General features: G+C 39.2%; 1 protein-coding gene across 3 annotated transcripts in view; it reads right to left on the bottom strand.

Annotated features, from left to right (window-relative positions):
• Window positions 1–14,257, bottom strand: part of LOC139943779 (CCR4-NOT transcription complex subunit 3-like) — a 30,577-nt gene that overhangs the window by 14,990 nt on the left and 1,330 nt on the right. For 2 of the 3 annotated variants that reach the window (XM_071940580.1, XM_071940582.1), the window contains exons 2-12: window positions 12,717–12,784; window positions 11,941–12,015; window positions 11,172–11,261; window positions 9,621–9,845; window positions 8,307–8,420; window positions 7,088–7,193; window positions 6,398–6,567; window positions 5,504–5,697; window positions 3,181–3,320; window positions 2,088–2,216; window positions 1,152–1,537 (exon numbers count right to left, since the gene is read on the bottom strand). In XM_071940580.1, the coding sequence (XP_071796681.1) occupies window positions 1,152–1,537; window positions 2,088–2,216; window positions 3,181–3,320; window positions 5,504–5,697; window positions 6,398–6,567; window positions 7,088–7,193; window positions 8,307–8,420; window positions 9,621–9,845; window positions 11,172–11,261; window positions 11,941–12,015; window positions 12,717–12,784 (1,697 nt within the window). The remainder of the gene's footprint in view (window positions 1–1,151; window positions 1,538–2,087; window positions 2,217–3,180; window positions 3,321–5,503; window positions 5,698–6,397; window positions 6,568–7,087; window positions 7,194–8,306; window positions 8,421–9,620; window positions 9,846–11,171; window positions 11,262–11,940; window positions 12,016–12,716; window positions 12,785–14,257) is intronic. The other variant, XM_071940581.1, reaches the window with a different exon arrangement.

Here is a 14,257-nt window from a genome sequence, read left to right as displayed (position 1 = left end):
CTTTAAGGCACTGGACACTATTGGTAATTACTCAAAACATATTATCCAAAAAAATTACTTGGTAAGAGCAATGGAGAGCTGTTGAAAACAGAAAACATTGTGAGAAACAGCTCCCTCTGAAGTAACAAAGTTTTTGAGAAAAAGTTAATTTCTCTTTTTAAAGTTTTTTTTTAGGCATCTGAAAGCACACAAAATTGTGCAACAGTAGAGGTGCTTTTCCTTCCATTATTTTCTTGCAAACTGGACGACCAATTGAGCCTAAATTTTCACAGGTTTGTTATTTAATGCATATGTCAGGTTACGCCAAGTGAGAATACTGGTCATTGACAATCACCAAAGGTATCCAGTGCCTTTAAACCAGAATGAATACACTGGTAACGTGACATTGGGCATGCATAAACTGATTAAACAATCAACGCCTTTGATTTGCAGTGATGATAAATGTAAGTAGTAGTAGTAAGTTGTGCTTAAAACATTAAAAGAGTTTCCAAGTCTAATTTGTGTTTTCTAGGAACAAATAATTTCAAATGACAAGGATCTAAGCGAGAGTTATACAAAACTAACATTGAATGCATTTCGTTCAGGCATTTATGCAGAAAACAATCACCCAGTGAAATTTGGTTATTCCATTTCTACTTGGCTTCGCCTTGTCAATTAAAAAGTCCAGATTTCACCAAGTTGCTTTCATTGATGAAGTATGGTTTTGAAGCCAAGGACTCTCAGAAAAGCGAACTTAATCACCGTATAAGCCAAGAACCCAATTGAGAGAAGACAAGGATTATGTGTGACTATGTTCTGCAACAACGCATTAACAAAATGCGTTCAATATTTGTATTATATCTGACTCAAACAGTGATGCAGACATCAGGGCCCAATTTCATAGAGGTGCTAAGCACGAAAATTTGCTTAGCATGAAATTTCTTCCTTGATAAAAACAGGATTACCAACCAAATTTCCATTTGTTACGTGTTGCTTGTTATTGGTATTCAGCTGTTGTTTGCTTATCCTGAAAATCACGTGGAAATTTGGTTGGTAATCCCGTTTTACCATGGCAAAACATTTCATGCTAAGCAAATTTTTGTGCTTAGCAGCGCTATGAAATTGGGCCCTATATTAAGCTGTTGCTGGAATCAAGACCAATGTACACTTACCTCTTTATTAACTTTTGGACTAAGTGGACCATTTGTCATAGGTTCCGATGGATTGGGTGTCGGTACGTTCGGTGCTGGTTGTGACGTTGGCACTCTTTCTACGGGCTCGGAGACGGGTGTTTGCAATGGTTTCTGCGGCTGCACTTGTTGCTGCTGCTGAAGTTGTTGCTGCTGCTGTTGTTGTTGTTGCTGCTGTTGTTGTTGCTGCTGTTGCTGCTGTTGTTGTTGTTGTTGTTGTTGTTGTTGTTGCGTGACCTGGACAGGCGTTGGGGCTGTTGAGAGTGTGGAAGCGGCTACCGTTGGAGCAGCTTGGCTTGGGATGCTATTGGAGGCGAGGGTTTGCTCTATGTGTTCGATGGAGTTTTCCAGAGATGACATGTTAAATGCTGAAAGACAACAACAAACTTATTTGTTTAGCCATAACCAAAATGAAACTACAAGAGCACCGGACTCATGCTCTTGTGTTTCTGATCAGCCGAGTGTGGGTTCGAGTCCCGTTCATGACAGTTTCATCCTTGAGCAAGATGCTTTAGTAAGATTGCTATGTCCTTAGAATGTGACATTAAGCTGTAGGTACTGTGTGCACAAAATTGATCGTGCACGTAAAAGATTCTGGAGCACTTATCATGGAGGACTAGATCGTACGAGATATTTTGCTTTTCATACAAATTTGAAACTTTACACTGAGAAAATCATCTTCAAGATGTCATGAAACATTTGTTTGTTTGTTACAATGCGACTTGACCATCAAACATGAAAACCCTTGATTGTCATACATCATCACAGAGTGTTTTCTGTTTGCAGGAAAGGGAAGCCAGAGCAGATACAAGTGGGAGTTCTGCGCTGGGGCATGCCTGCACCCTACAATAATACTGAGATTTGAAAAAAAAAAACCTATTGAGAATCTCTTGAATGGTGGACAGAGTTTGACAATACCTGGAAGGGGCCCGTTGAGGTCTGGTCTCGGCTGCTGGGTGTTGTTGTTTTGAAGCTGTGTTGTAGGCTGTGTGTGGGACGGCTGATGTACCGGCGGCTGAGAGATAATTCTTACTTGCCCTGTTGAACCTTCATGTCAAAGAATTTCAGAAAACAAAATTTAAAATAAATTCACTGAAGATAACAAAACTTCATCTTAGCTGCTTTTACCCTCCTACTCTTGGTGACATTATCCAGCGAGTAGACCCATCATTTGTAACCATACAATTGCACAGGTTTTGTATAGTGGCACGACAATGAACAAAACTAACTGTTTACTTGTGTGTGCTGTTTCAATGCACTCGACTGGCATTTATGACCAATTAGCCAAAACCATGCCTTTGATGCTCTCTATGTCCACCAAGGAAGGGTATAAAAGGCAGTTCAGCATTGACCATGTTCATAATGCTGAAGAAGCTTCTACCTTAGGAGTGAAACCTTACTAAAAAAAGAAGAAAAAAAAAAAGAAATGAGATTTTGAAAATGAGCCTCTTATGATTCTCAACAATCCAGAAGAACTTATTAAATGATAGACTGGCATAGTTTATCTATCATCCAAAACCAAATTGGCTGCTGTAAACTGGCCAGACAGTAGGAGGTTTAATCTCATAATGTGGGCCTAGTGGGCAACAAATCATATATATTGGTAGATGAAATTTAGTGGAAGTAAATCAAGCCAGGAATTGTGTGTATTTACATGAAAGAACTTCAATCCAGTTTCTTTGCCTTGCACCTTCTTGTTACAATGTGACTTGACCATCAAGCATGAAAACCCTTGATTGTCGTACAACGTCACGGAGTGTTTTCTGTTTGCAGGAAAGGGAAGCCAGAGCAGATACAGTGGGGAGTTCTGCGCTGGGGCATGCCTGCAACTTACCATGTATCTCCTTGTAGTTTTGTAAAAACATTTTCATTATAATGAAAACATCCCAACATCGGAAAATTTTTCAACCTTTATGATGGCGGTTTGATGACACCAATAAAGGGGCACCAAGGCAAATACCAGGGACAACAGAGGCCATGGGATAAAATATAAAGAGGCGTTTTGTGTTACCTTGTGAGCTGTTGGAATTCTGTTGTGCCCCTGCTGCTACTGCATACGCAGGACCTGACGGCGGTTGTGCTATTGCATGTTGTGTTGACGACACCGGTAAGCTGTGGAAAATATCGTTTACCCGAATCCCTGGGTCAGCACTGGAAAATATACAGCACTCAAAACATCAAAAATCTACAATGTCTGCTACATTTTGAGTGTTTTGCCTCCTAGATGGAAGGGAACAATCATGTAGCCTGGAATTTCAGTTAGTCAATGGTGGTTTGACAGAGGAAGTCTTTAGCCCGGTTCATACTTCCTGAGAATGTGAAACGAATTTTGACGTCACAAACTTGCAACGACTAATTTGTACAGTTGAACTGTGTTCAGCTCCTGCGAAACAGCCAGGTGACGTCAAAATTCGCTTTGCATTCACAGGAAGTACATGTATGAGTCAGGATTCTTCAAATTACTTTTCTACCTTCTTGTTACAATGTGACTTGACTTGTAAATATTGGAAAATGAAATCTAATGGAAACAAATCAAGCCAGGAATTGTGTGTATTCACACTCAATGAAGGAACTTCAATCCACATTCTTTGCCTTCAACCTTCTTGTTACGATGTGAGTTGACCATCAAGCATAAAAACCCTTGATTGTCGTACATCATCACAGAGTGTTTTCTGTCTGCAGGAAAGGGAAGCCAGAGCAGATGCAGTTGGAAGTTCTGCGCTGGGGCATGCCTGCAACCCAAAATGGTTTTTTCCTTTGGGGTTTGTAATAATAGTGTAATGTTTTTATTTATCTAGGTACTACCGGACTGAAAACAAATTCATCCATTGAAAAATAACACAAAACATATTTTAAAAAACTTTCAAAAAAAAAAAAAAAAAAAAAAAAAAAAAGTAAATAATTTGACTATATTATATAGTCAAGTTTTTTTAAAAGTAAATAAAGATAAAATGACAAAAAAGTATTGGCAGTAGCCGACTGCTACTTTTTAAATTCATCATGAAATAAAACAGTATCATATTTACTCAAATGAGACTATTACTTTCGGAACAAATGAGTAAAAAGTGGCAGTCGGATACAGACATTTTTCCTGCAAAAAAAGAAGTAATTTTCAACCTTTTCCAAAATAATAAATGTTATTACGTCTCTCCAAACAACCCTACAATAATAAGTTTGTATACAATTGCATTGATTACCTTCATTATTCAAATCAGTTCTTCCCCATGGTGTTTTTTGAACTCATGCAACTAAATGTTGCATCCTAAACACAGTGCATCATTCAAGTCATAACCCCAGACTCCCTAATACCAATTGCACTAACTAAATACAGTCAGAGAACCAGACTATTAATGGAAGTGAGCCCTCTATTGGCCACCACAGGCTCAACTTAGTTAAAGGTGATAGTTATTTTTTTAAAGGAAAATAAAATACACTTCGAAAATTTGCCAAATAATTTTTTTTTTTAAAGAAAAATTTGACCTTTGTTTAAAATTTGCAATAAATGAAAAGTTGTAGAAAAAATTACTGCAGTCAAGGCAACAAGTTCAAAGCTGACTTCCAAAACCTCTTTTTTTCACAATTTGAACTTTCACAAATTACTTCATATTAAAATCAGGGCCCAATTTCATAGCTCTGCTTACCATAATTAAAGAATCTGCGCATATGGAAGCAGGGAATTCCGCACTTACACATATTTCACAGTTTAGCAGGGAATTTTTGATTGTGGGCATGCGTACTCTACGTTAATAGCCATTCTTTGATAACAAAGCTAGCGCAGAAATTCTGTGCTTGCACAGTAAGCTGAGAATGGTGATCCTACATGTACACCCAGAATTCAGCTGTAAGCAGGGCCATGAAATTGGGCTCAAGCTTGAAGTGAATTCTTTAACATAACCACCCATTGGAGTTATGTCAACACTGGTAGTAAAAGTCATATTTCATTGTCTTCTACGAACAAACTTTGCAGACAGAGGCCAGCTCTTCGCCCTTATTGCAAGAGGCTATTAGACTAAATAAGGAAGGGAGCCCTCCACATCCATTGGCCACTAGAGGCTCAACTCAGTTGAAGGTGAAAGTTACTTTTTTTAAGGAAAATATAAAACGGTGAACATTTGCCAAGAAGACGCTAATGGAATGTTCCATTGGGTAAAGCAATGTAACATTTGTTGTCTTATTCCTTGCAGTAATTTACAAAAGTACTTTGCAGACAGAGCCCAGCTCGTCGCCCTTACTGCAGGAGGCAATCATACCCCCCATCGCTGGGTGTATCGGGTGGTGTATTGTAATATAGTTAAATAGTGAACCAGAATTTTACATCAAACGTTCCAACTCACCTGTTTGTTTTACTGAGACTACTCTTGTTCGTGACGGACTGATTTATTGTCGTAACCCCTGATGGCACACTGACGTTGGTTGCACTCGTTGGTGTCGATGCTGCTCTGACTATTATCGGCCGATTCGACGACTGCGATGATGATGAAGATGTTGACGTTGCACTTTTGCCCCCCTTCCTTGGTGATGACGATGACTGTGGGTAAAAGGAAAGATCAAAATAACATTTAGGGTGTCATGGCCGAGTGGTTAAGAGCATCGAGTTCAAGTTCTGGTGGCTAGGTTAAAGTCATCATATTTTGGGTTAGAATCCCGGTCATGAAACTCCTGTCCTTCTGCAAGGTGCTTTACCATAATTGCTTCTCTTCACCAAGGGGTATAAATGTGTACCTGCAAGGGAAGAGGTTGATATGTATGAAAGCACCGAGGCATTTCCTCTATGAGGACACTGTTCCTCAACACCTTGTACATGGCGCTATGTTTACAGACTCTTCACACTTCAAATAGAAATCAAGAGTTTTAGTCTACAGTCTTTCTAATACCTGAAATAGGATAGACCTTTATCATGGTGCGGCCACCTTAACCAAACAGAGGCTGGAAGGAAAAATAGTCGGGTTCCTACAATAAATATATTAGCATTCATTACTGTCATTGGATACAGGAAACATGACCAAGATGGAGGAAGCATGATGGGGCCCAATTTCCTAAAGCTGTTTACAAGAAAATTCTGCTTGACACATTTCTGTGCTAAGCAAAAAATGAGTGGAACACCACTCATGACAATGTAAACTTGATGTAGTTTTTACTTGTAACCTGTTAATGTTAAGCAATTCTTTTCCGTGCTTAGCAATTTTTTTGTGATCACAGCACTATAAGAACAAAAGAGGACTACTCACTTCACTATCCGTGGATCTCGTTCTCTTCTTGACTTCATCATCGATCTTATCTTTGGAATGGTTTGAGCCTGGGCTTGGTAATAACGTCGGTGAGATACTGACGGGCGTGTCCCCAGAGGTATTGGTCATTACATCATCATCTGGTGAGGTGGCCAATAACTGACTACTCACTGTCAAAGAAAAATGAAACAAATGATATTAATAATAATAAAATTAATAATTAAGAACAACTTACAAACATAAAGAAATAGCAGAAAGACCCTACCTCAAGGTACTGGATAAGTGACAAAACAAAAGTCTGGACTAAACAAATTTATATAAAGCAAGGTATCACACTGACACAGTAAAAATAGTTAAAGAAACTAGATAATACAGAAAACTGACAAAAAGTTACAATGTTAAACAACCTGTTTAAAAAGATGAGACTTGAAAAAAGTTGAAAGCAATGTAAAAAATACTATATGGAAAGGTTTGTGGTAACACCATGTAATGACTATCTCTAAATGAGTTGGGGTGGTTCTGAAAAGAACTGTTGGTTTCAACTCGACGCTTCGATCAGTATGCTCTAATTGTCTTCTTTTTTTTCTCTAGAAGAAGATCAGAGCATACTAATCAAAACGTCGAGTTGAAACCAACAGTTCTTTTCAGAATCACCCAAACTCATTTAGAGTAATTTCCTTAATAACTTACATTCATCTTCGATGTCAAGGTCATCATAGACAAACTCATTCTCTTCAAAGTCTGGTTCTTGCGACGAGTCGATGTAATACTCTACATCATCCTTAATCTTTTTGATCTAGGAGACAGGATACCAGATCGACATGTTTTTAAGCATCTCTTGATCATGAACAGGGTTGTAGCTTGACCAATATTTAAATGCAATAAATCCAAGTCCATCAAGGGCGAGCGGATTAACAAAATGATTTATGTCTAATTAAGGGGCCATTATTGCTGAAGTGGGGCCAGGTTTCCAAACTGTTCTTGTTATGTGGTCTTGCAAAAAGTTAAATGGCCTTTTGGCCGTGTTCATTCTCTGTGACATATGATACTCCTTATCAATAGCTGTGTCTCAGATCAATGCGCAGTGGACAATATTTTCAAATCTGTGCTTGGCGGGCACAATGTATTTTGTTCAGAGTGCTGGGCAAAAATTGTGAGTCCTGGGCAGGCCTGCCCAGCACTGCCCACTGCGGCTACAACACTGATCATGAATGGTACGTATGTTTCCAAGTGGTAACAAAAAGCAACTAAAAGAGCACTTGTCCAATATACTGAAAACAATTCCATCCACTTCTCTACAGAAACTACATGAAGGTACTAAATGTATTATACAGGATTAGAAGAGCTAACAAAATAATTGCAGACAGTGTAATAATAATAAACCTGTGACTTGTGCAAGTCAGGAGAAAATATTGAAAAAACCATGCCTGATTTTCAGCATGTTAACACATTGTCCTTAATTTTGGATGTAACAACCGAAATCAGCTGTTGCTTTTTTTTGTTTAGGTTTTCAGAAACAGTTTCCCTGAATATGATTTCATTTCAGAGGGATATTTTTCACAGAAGAAAATAGATTTGGTATTTGCTTCCTTATCAATAAGCTCTTAGACTGTAAGTACACAATTTTGTTTATCCTCACATCAATCCTGGATAGTACCGATTACAGAGTAAAATCCAGCCAAATATCCACAATTCCACAATAAAAACCCGGAACTACATATTGGATTTGGTCAAGTTACTAGGATAGAAAATTTCCTTGGCTGTTCGCACTGGACTTAAAAATGGTAAAGTTTTCAATTTGCTCAAGTACTTTACCCCCCCCCAGATAGTCCAATGTGAACGGGCCTAAAAGGTACATGTATGTCTTAAGCACTCATAGATGCCTTACAAGATAGTGAGGTCCACTGACCTGATCAATTTCTATCGTACTGTTATCCAGCATCCTCATTAGCGTTTCTAGCTTGTTGATGTGAAACCTGTGTTTTTCTAACCACATTTGAAGCTCCTCTACTCTGTCTTGCTTCTGAAAAGAGGAAATATGAAACCCACAAATACGTCAACAAATATCTACAAGATCTAACTTGGTTCAAAACATCAATCATCAATCAATCGTAACGTTTATATGGCGCCATATTCCAACCATCATTGCCCATGGCGCGATACAGTAAGCTCCGTTAACAGGTGAGATTTGAGTGATGTCTTAAAAAAATGTATTGTACACGATTGTCTGATGTTGTTAAGAAGACTGTTCCATATCTTGTGAGACGAAACAGAAAAAGGCGCGGTCATCCCAACTAGTAACTGTGTTTGCTTCTAGGAATGAACAATGCAGATAAAGCAGTCATGCTCTGAGGTCTGCAGGATCTCACTTGTTGGTAGAACCCAGAAAAAAAAAAAACAATTCGGAGACTGGCTTTTACCATTGCTGTTCAAATAAGCTTCTCATCACACATAGTTAAAGCCATTGGACCCTTTCGGTAAACAGTATTGTCCAAGGCCCACACTGCGTGTATCACAACTTATATATCAAATAACAAACCTGTGAAAATTTGGGCTTAATCGGTCATCGGAGTCGGGAAAAAATAACGGGAAAACCCACCCTTGTATCCGCGCGTTTCGCCGTGTCATGACATGTGTTTAAAATAAATCCGTAATTCTCGTTAACGAGAATTGATATTGTTTTACTGTTTTCTCAAAAAGTAAAGCATTTCATGGAATAATATTTTAAGAGAAGTATTTCACCACTACCTTCTGTAACCCCTGTAAGTTATTTGTAAATCTGTGAACTTTTTTTTTTTTTTCTGTACCGAAAGGGTCCAATGGCTTTAAATTCCATTAACATCCATCTTATTCACTTTTTATATTTTTTTCTTCTTAATGTAGGCGAATGAAATCTAACAGAAACAGATCAAGCCAGGAATTGCATCTATTTACACTCAACGAAAGAACTTCAATCCAGATTCAGTGCCTTCTACCTTCTTGTTACAATGTGACTTGACCATCAAGCATGAGAACCCTTGATTGTCGAACATCATCACATAGTGTTTTCTGTCTGCAGGAAAGGGAAGCCAGAGCAGATACAGAGGGGAGTTCTGCACTGGGGCATGCCTGCAACTGTGCACAGAACAAACTGTGTATGTATACTGTGTGGATGCATTCACCGCACGATATCAGGCCTGATGCTTCGTTTTAAAAATGCAGAGAAAAAATGATTTTGACTTACATCTGCTGGGACTTTCCTTTTCTTGGAGTTGGACAAGATGCTTTCAAGTTCACTTTCAAATTGATCCACTTGGATATTGAGCATCTCGATGCAGTGCGCTAACCACATTGTGATGTCATCTTTCTCTTTCTGGGCGGGGTCAATCTTCGTGGCTAACCCAAGCCCCTCCTTAGAGTACGCTTTTGTTTTCGTCTCCCGCTCCACAACTTTGAATCTTTCCATTTGCTGCACAGAGTACAAGAGATATAAATAAGTTGTCATCATGATAGTAATAATAACAACTAGTTCTTATATAGCGCATTTTACAAAGACCGTATCAATGCGCTTTACACTAACAACAACAGTCCCGTGGTTACACTGTAGAACTTGCAAGTACAAGGTTGTGGGATCGAATCCCCCAAGCTAACTGCTAATATAACAATGACTGGAACAAGTATTTTCATCTAGTTGCTGATGTTAAATGATCAAACGGTAGGTGGGTTTCTCTCACTTTTGTGGGCAAGTGGGTATAACAATTGTTTTTATTGCAAAAAATAGTTGATGGCCGATGGTTGTTGCATTGTCATTTAGTCTTTGAGAATGACTTTGCTAGGGTCGAAACGTCAGGCCATAAACTTTTGTTTGCATTTATACCATATATCCTTTTAGTTGGTAAATTGTTTTCAATAGCTAATTCTGTTTCCTCAATTGTTTTTATTGGTAAATCACATCTTACAAATCATTTTACACTCAACAAACCAACTTCAATCCACATTCTTTGCCTTCTATCTTCTTGTTACAATATGACTTGACCATCAAGCATGAAAACCCTTGATTGTTGTACATCATCACAGAGTGTTTTCTGTCTGCAGGAAAGGGAAGCCAGAGCAGATACAGTGGGGAGTTCTGCGCTGGGGCATGCCTGCAACTGCACAGAACTAACTGTGTATATATATATTCACTGCCTGGTATCATGCCTAATGCTTTATCTAGTTACTGAGTCACATTTTGTTAACTTGTGCTATTCCTAATCATAGAGGTTGAACCAATGTTGTGCGAGAGAAATTGTTTTGTGCCGTCTTGGCGTTTATATGCCCTTGTGGGAGTTTGCAGCGGTTCCCTTGACAGGGGGATCATCCAAATAAACAATTGGAAAAACAAGCAAACAAACAACCAAGCAAACCTATTAGGTGCCACAGATTGACCGTTTCAATGGACCGTTCCGGCTTTCCACTAAGCTCCGCCCACCGCGCACGTGAGCAAGACACGTGTACAAGCACTCCCAATGACATTCTTCACGATTCTGCCGCGCGTGCCAAATATACGCGCACGCATGACCGAGTTTGTCCGACCACAATCATTGCTGTGATTGGTCAAAATGGGTGAACGCGCCCAATTTGATTGACAGGCCGGATCGGTCCATTCAGCATGCATACATGGCAAAGGCTGAACTTCCAACTGTTTTGTCCAGAATAGAACCCAGTTTTTAAAAAACATGGGGAGAACCTCGACTGTAATATAGCATTACTAATTGTTTTGAAATGCTGATTTTTGCTTTTCAGATCAACTTACCGTCTCTATGAGTTTCCTGTTTTCTAGCAGCGTTCTCTTGTCTTTAATTTCATTTGATGCAGCCCATGTTTTAATCTGGTCTCGTAGCCGCTGTTAAAACAATAATTAATGCATATAATAAACACCTTAGCATCTTGAAACTAATGGATGCAAATAACGCTAAATATCATGTTGCAGGTTGGCATAGTTGTATCTACCATTGAAAAAGCCACAGAAGCTGATGTTAAATGATCAAACGAAGGAAACTTCAATCCAGATTCGTTGCTTTCTACCTTCTTGTTACAATGTGACTTGACCATCAAGCATGAGAACCCTTGATTATCGTACGTCACTGAGTGTTTTTTGTTTGCAGGAAAGGGAAGCCAGAGCAGATACAGTGGGTAGTTCTACGCTGGGGCATGCCTGCAACTGTGCACAGAACAAACTGTGTATTATGTACTGTGGGATATGCATTCACTGCATGATATCAGGTCTGAAACTTGGTTTTGGGGCACAATTGTCATGACTGTGAGTCGGAACTACACTCTGCTGCTGACATAACCAGCCGTCGATTTCACAAAGAGTTAGGACTCGCCTTATCTCGAGTAAGGACGAGTAACTCGTCCTAACTTAGGATTAATCTTAAGGTCTGCATGCTACAGTGCAGGGTTGGGACTCGTCCTAAGTTATAAGATTAATCCGAAGTTAGGAAGAGTTTTGTGAAATCGACGGCTGAGCTTAGTCCATTGAACTAAAAGAAAGTAAGAAATAAATTTTCCAAGTCTCTTACCTGTAGTTTCTTGATCTCCTTCTTGAGATCCGCCTCATACTTCTCCTTCTGATTACTGTTGGTTGCATTATGAACCTGCACATACACAAACAAATTATTGCAAGGAGTGCACGTAAGAATCAATGTTTTAAATGACTTTCAATGAATTCTTGCCTTGGTAAGACATGTAAATCAACTTGTCTTTGCATTCTACCTTCTTGTTACAATGTGACTTGACCATCAAGCATGAAAACCCTTGATTGCTGTACATCGTCACAGGTTGTTTTCTGTTTGCAGGAAAGGGAAGCCAGAGCAGATACAGTGGGGAGTTCTGCGCTGGGGCATGCCTGCAACTGCACAGAACTAACTGTGTATGTTGTATACGGTGTGGATGCATTCATCGTCGATATTAGGCATGATGCTTCGTTTCTGAAAGGGCAATCACCCTTGTTGCCTCAGTGAAGTGTTCAGCCCGAATTAATGGATTCCCATAAACTGGTCATGAAGTACGTAACCAACTTAATAAAAACATGTTTTTTCCTGAACAGACTCGATGTACAGGCCTTATGACTCAATTTTGAAATGGCAAGGGCACCAAGGTGGCCTCTCCTTGAACAAGGGCACCTCTAGAAGGAAACTGTAAATTTCAATCGGAATATTACAAAGAGTACTTATGAGACAATGACCTGGGGCGCAAAGGAGGCATTTGCCTCTGCTACATATATCAGCCTGGATGTACATGCCCCTCCCCCCCCCCCCCGAGTTAAATTTATTTGAACCTGAAGAAAAAGGCTCACCTTTTGCCAAATGTCTTCAAAAGTCTCCACTCCTTCAGTCACCTTCTTCAAGCACCTTTCAATTTCACCTGATCAACACAAAAAAAACATCATTGCAAGATTAATAAAACAAAATTAGAATTTAAAACTTGGAAAACCTTGTAAGTGTTTGGGAAACTTTTGAAGGTCATTATGACCTCCATGTAATTCAAGGTCTGTTTCTACATTACCAAACACAAAACCAATACACAAGTTTTGTCTACTATTGCTGGATGAACATGTTCCCTATTTTTGTCTAACTACACTGTACCTGCAATTGAATGTGCACCTTTATTCATCATATTTTTCATAAACCCAAAAAATATTTTCTAAACAATGACTTCCTCAAACCTTCAGATAACAAAGATGGATAACACCTAAATCCGAAGAGCAGGCATGTGAGTAACTATCCATGAAAAAAAAAAGGAAAAGAGAAAACTGGACAAGAAAAAAGCGGAAAAGATACTATTCCTATACTTTTGTGCACAGAAAGTGAAGAAAAAAAGAGGAAAGTCAAAACCAAAAAAAAGAGGAAATCAGCTGAAAAGAGGAAGTCTCACATGCCTGGAAGAGGGATACAGTATTTAAAAGATCAAAATCAGATTACTGCTAATGGTTTTACACATGTCAAATATTGCTTGCCTCTTGTAAAGTTGGTTGACTTTATGTACAACATGACATTATCAGCGGAGAGCATGCTCAAGTGTAGGGGATGCTATATTAATTTCTGTCCAATGAGGGCCGAGAGTTAACGACATGGCAGGAAAGAGGAAACATTAATTACCGTTGATGATGTTCAGCTGCAAGTGCAAAACACTGGCATGATATATTTAGACACCACTGTTTACTTGGGGAGGCAGAAATGTTTCGTCTATGAAATTAAAGGCAGGGCGTTTCGTGGCCGAGCGGTCACGCACACTCAGGCTCTCCTGTTTCTGTTCAGCAGAGTCTGGGTTTGAGTTCTGGTCTTGAAACTTGCGTCCTTTAAAAGCCAGACACTAAAACCAATATTACTTCGGGTGGGATGTACATTTGTAAAGTGGTAGGGCCTACATGTAGGTCATGTGTGTTGTTAAATAAATACCCAGTACAATCGTGAAGAGAAAGGGTTAGCACCTGTGTTTCTGGTATGGTCAGCAATTCCATGCCTACAACTGACCCTACTGCCCATGTGACCATGAGAAGGGGGTGTTGGTGCAGTATCCATCAAGACAAGACATTACAACTATGGCACATGTAGTTTCTTGACTCGGGTTTTGAGCAGTTTACTTTCATTGCTACCTTGTTCAGCTCGAAGCATGCCAATGCATCTAAAAACTTTAGTTTAATTCATTGTTGAAATACAATGTATCATTAGGTTTTGCTTTTTGCAAGACTTTGTGCCCAGCTAAATAGCTGTAATTCACAAATATAGTGTTACATCAAGATAGCCTGGCATCATGGTCAAATAAAAATCAATTGTAAAAATTGGCCTATTGTCCTATTGTGAGTTTTTAAAGTCACAATGTCGCCTGCCGCTTAGT

This window comes from Asterias amurensis, chromosome 11, assembly GCF_032118995.1.
Source record: "Asterias amurensis chromosome 11, ASM3211899v1".
In the NCBI taxonomy this organism is placed as follows: domain Eukaryota; kingdom Metazoa; phylum Echinodermata; class Asteroidea; order Forcipulatida; family Asteriidae; genus Asterias; species Asterias amurensis.
This window is presented reverse-complemented; position numbering and strand designations above follow the sequence as displayed.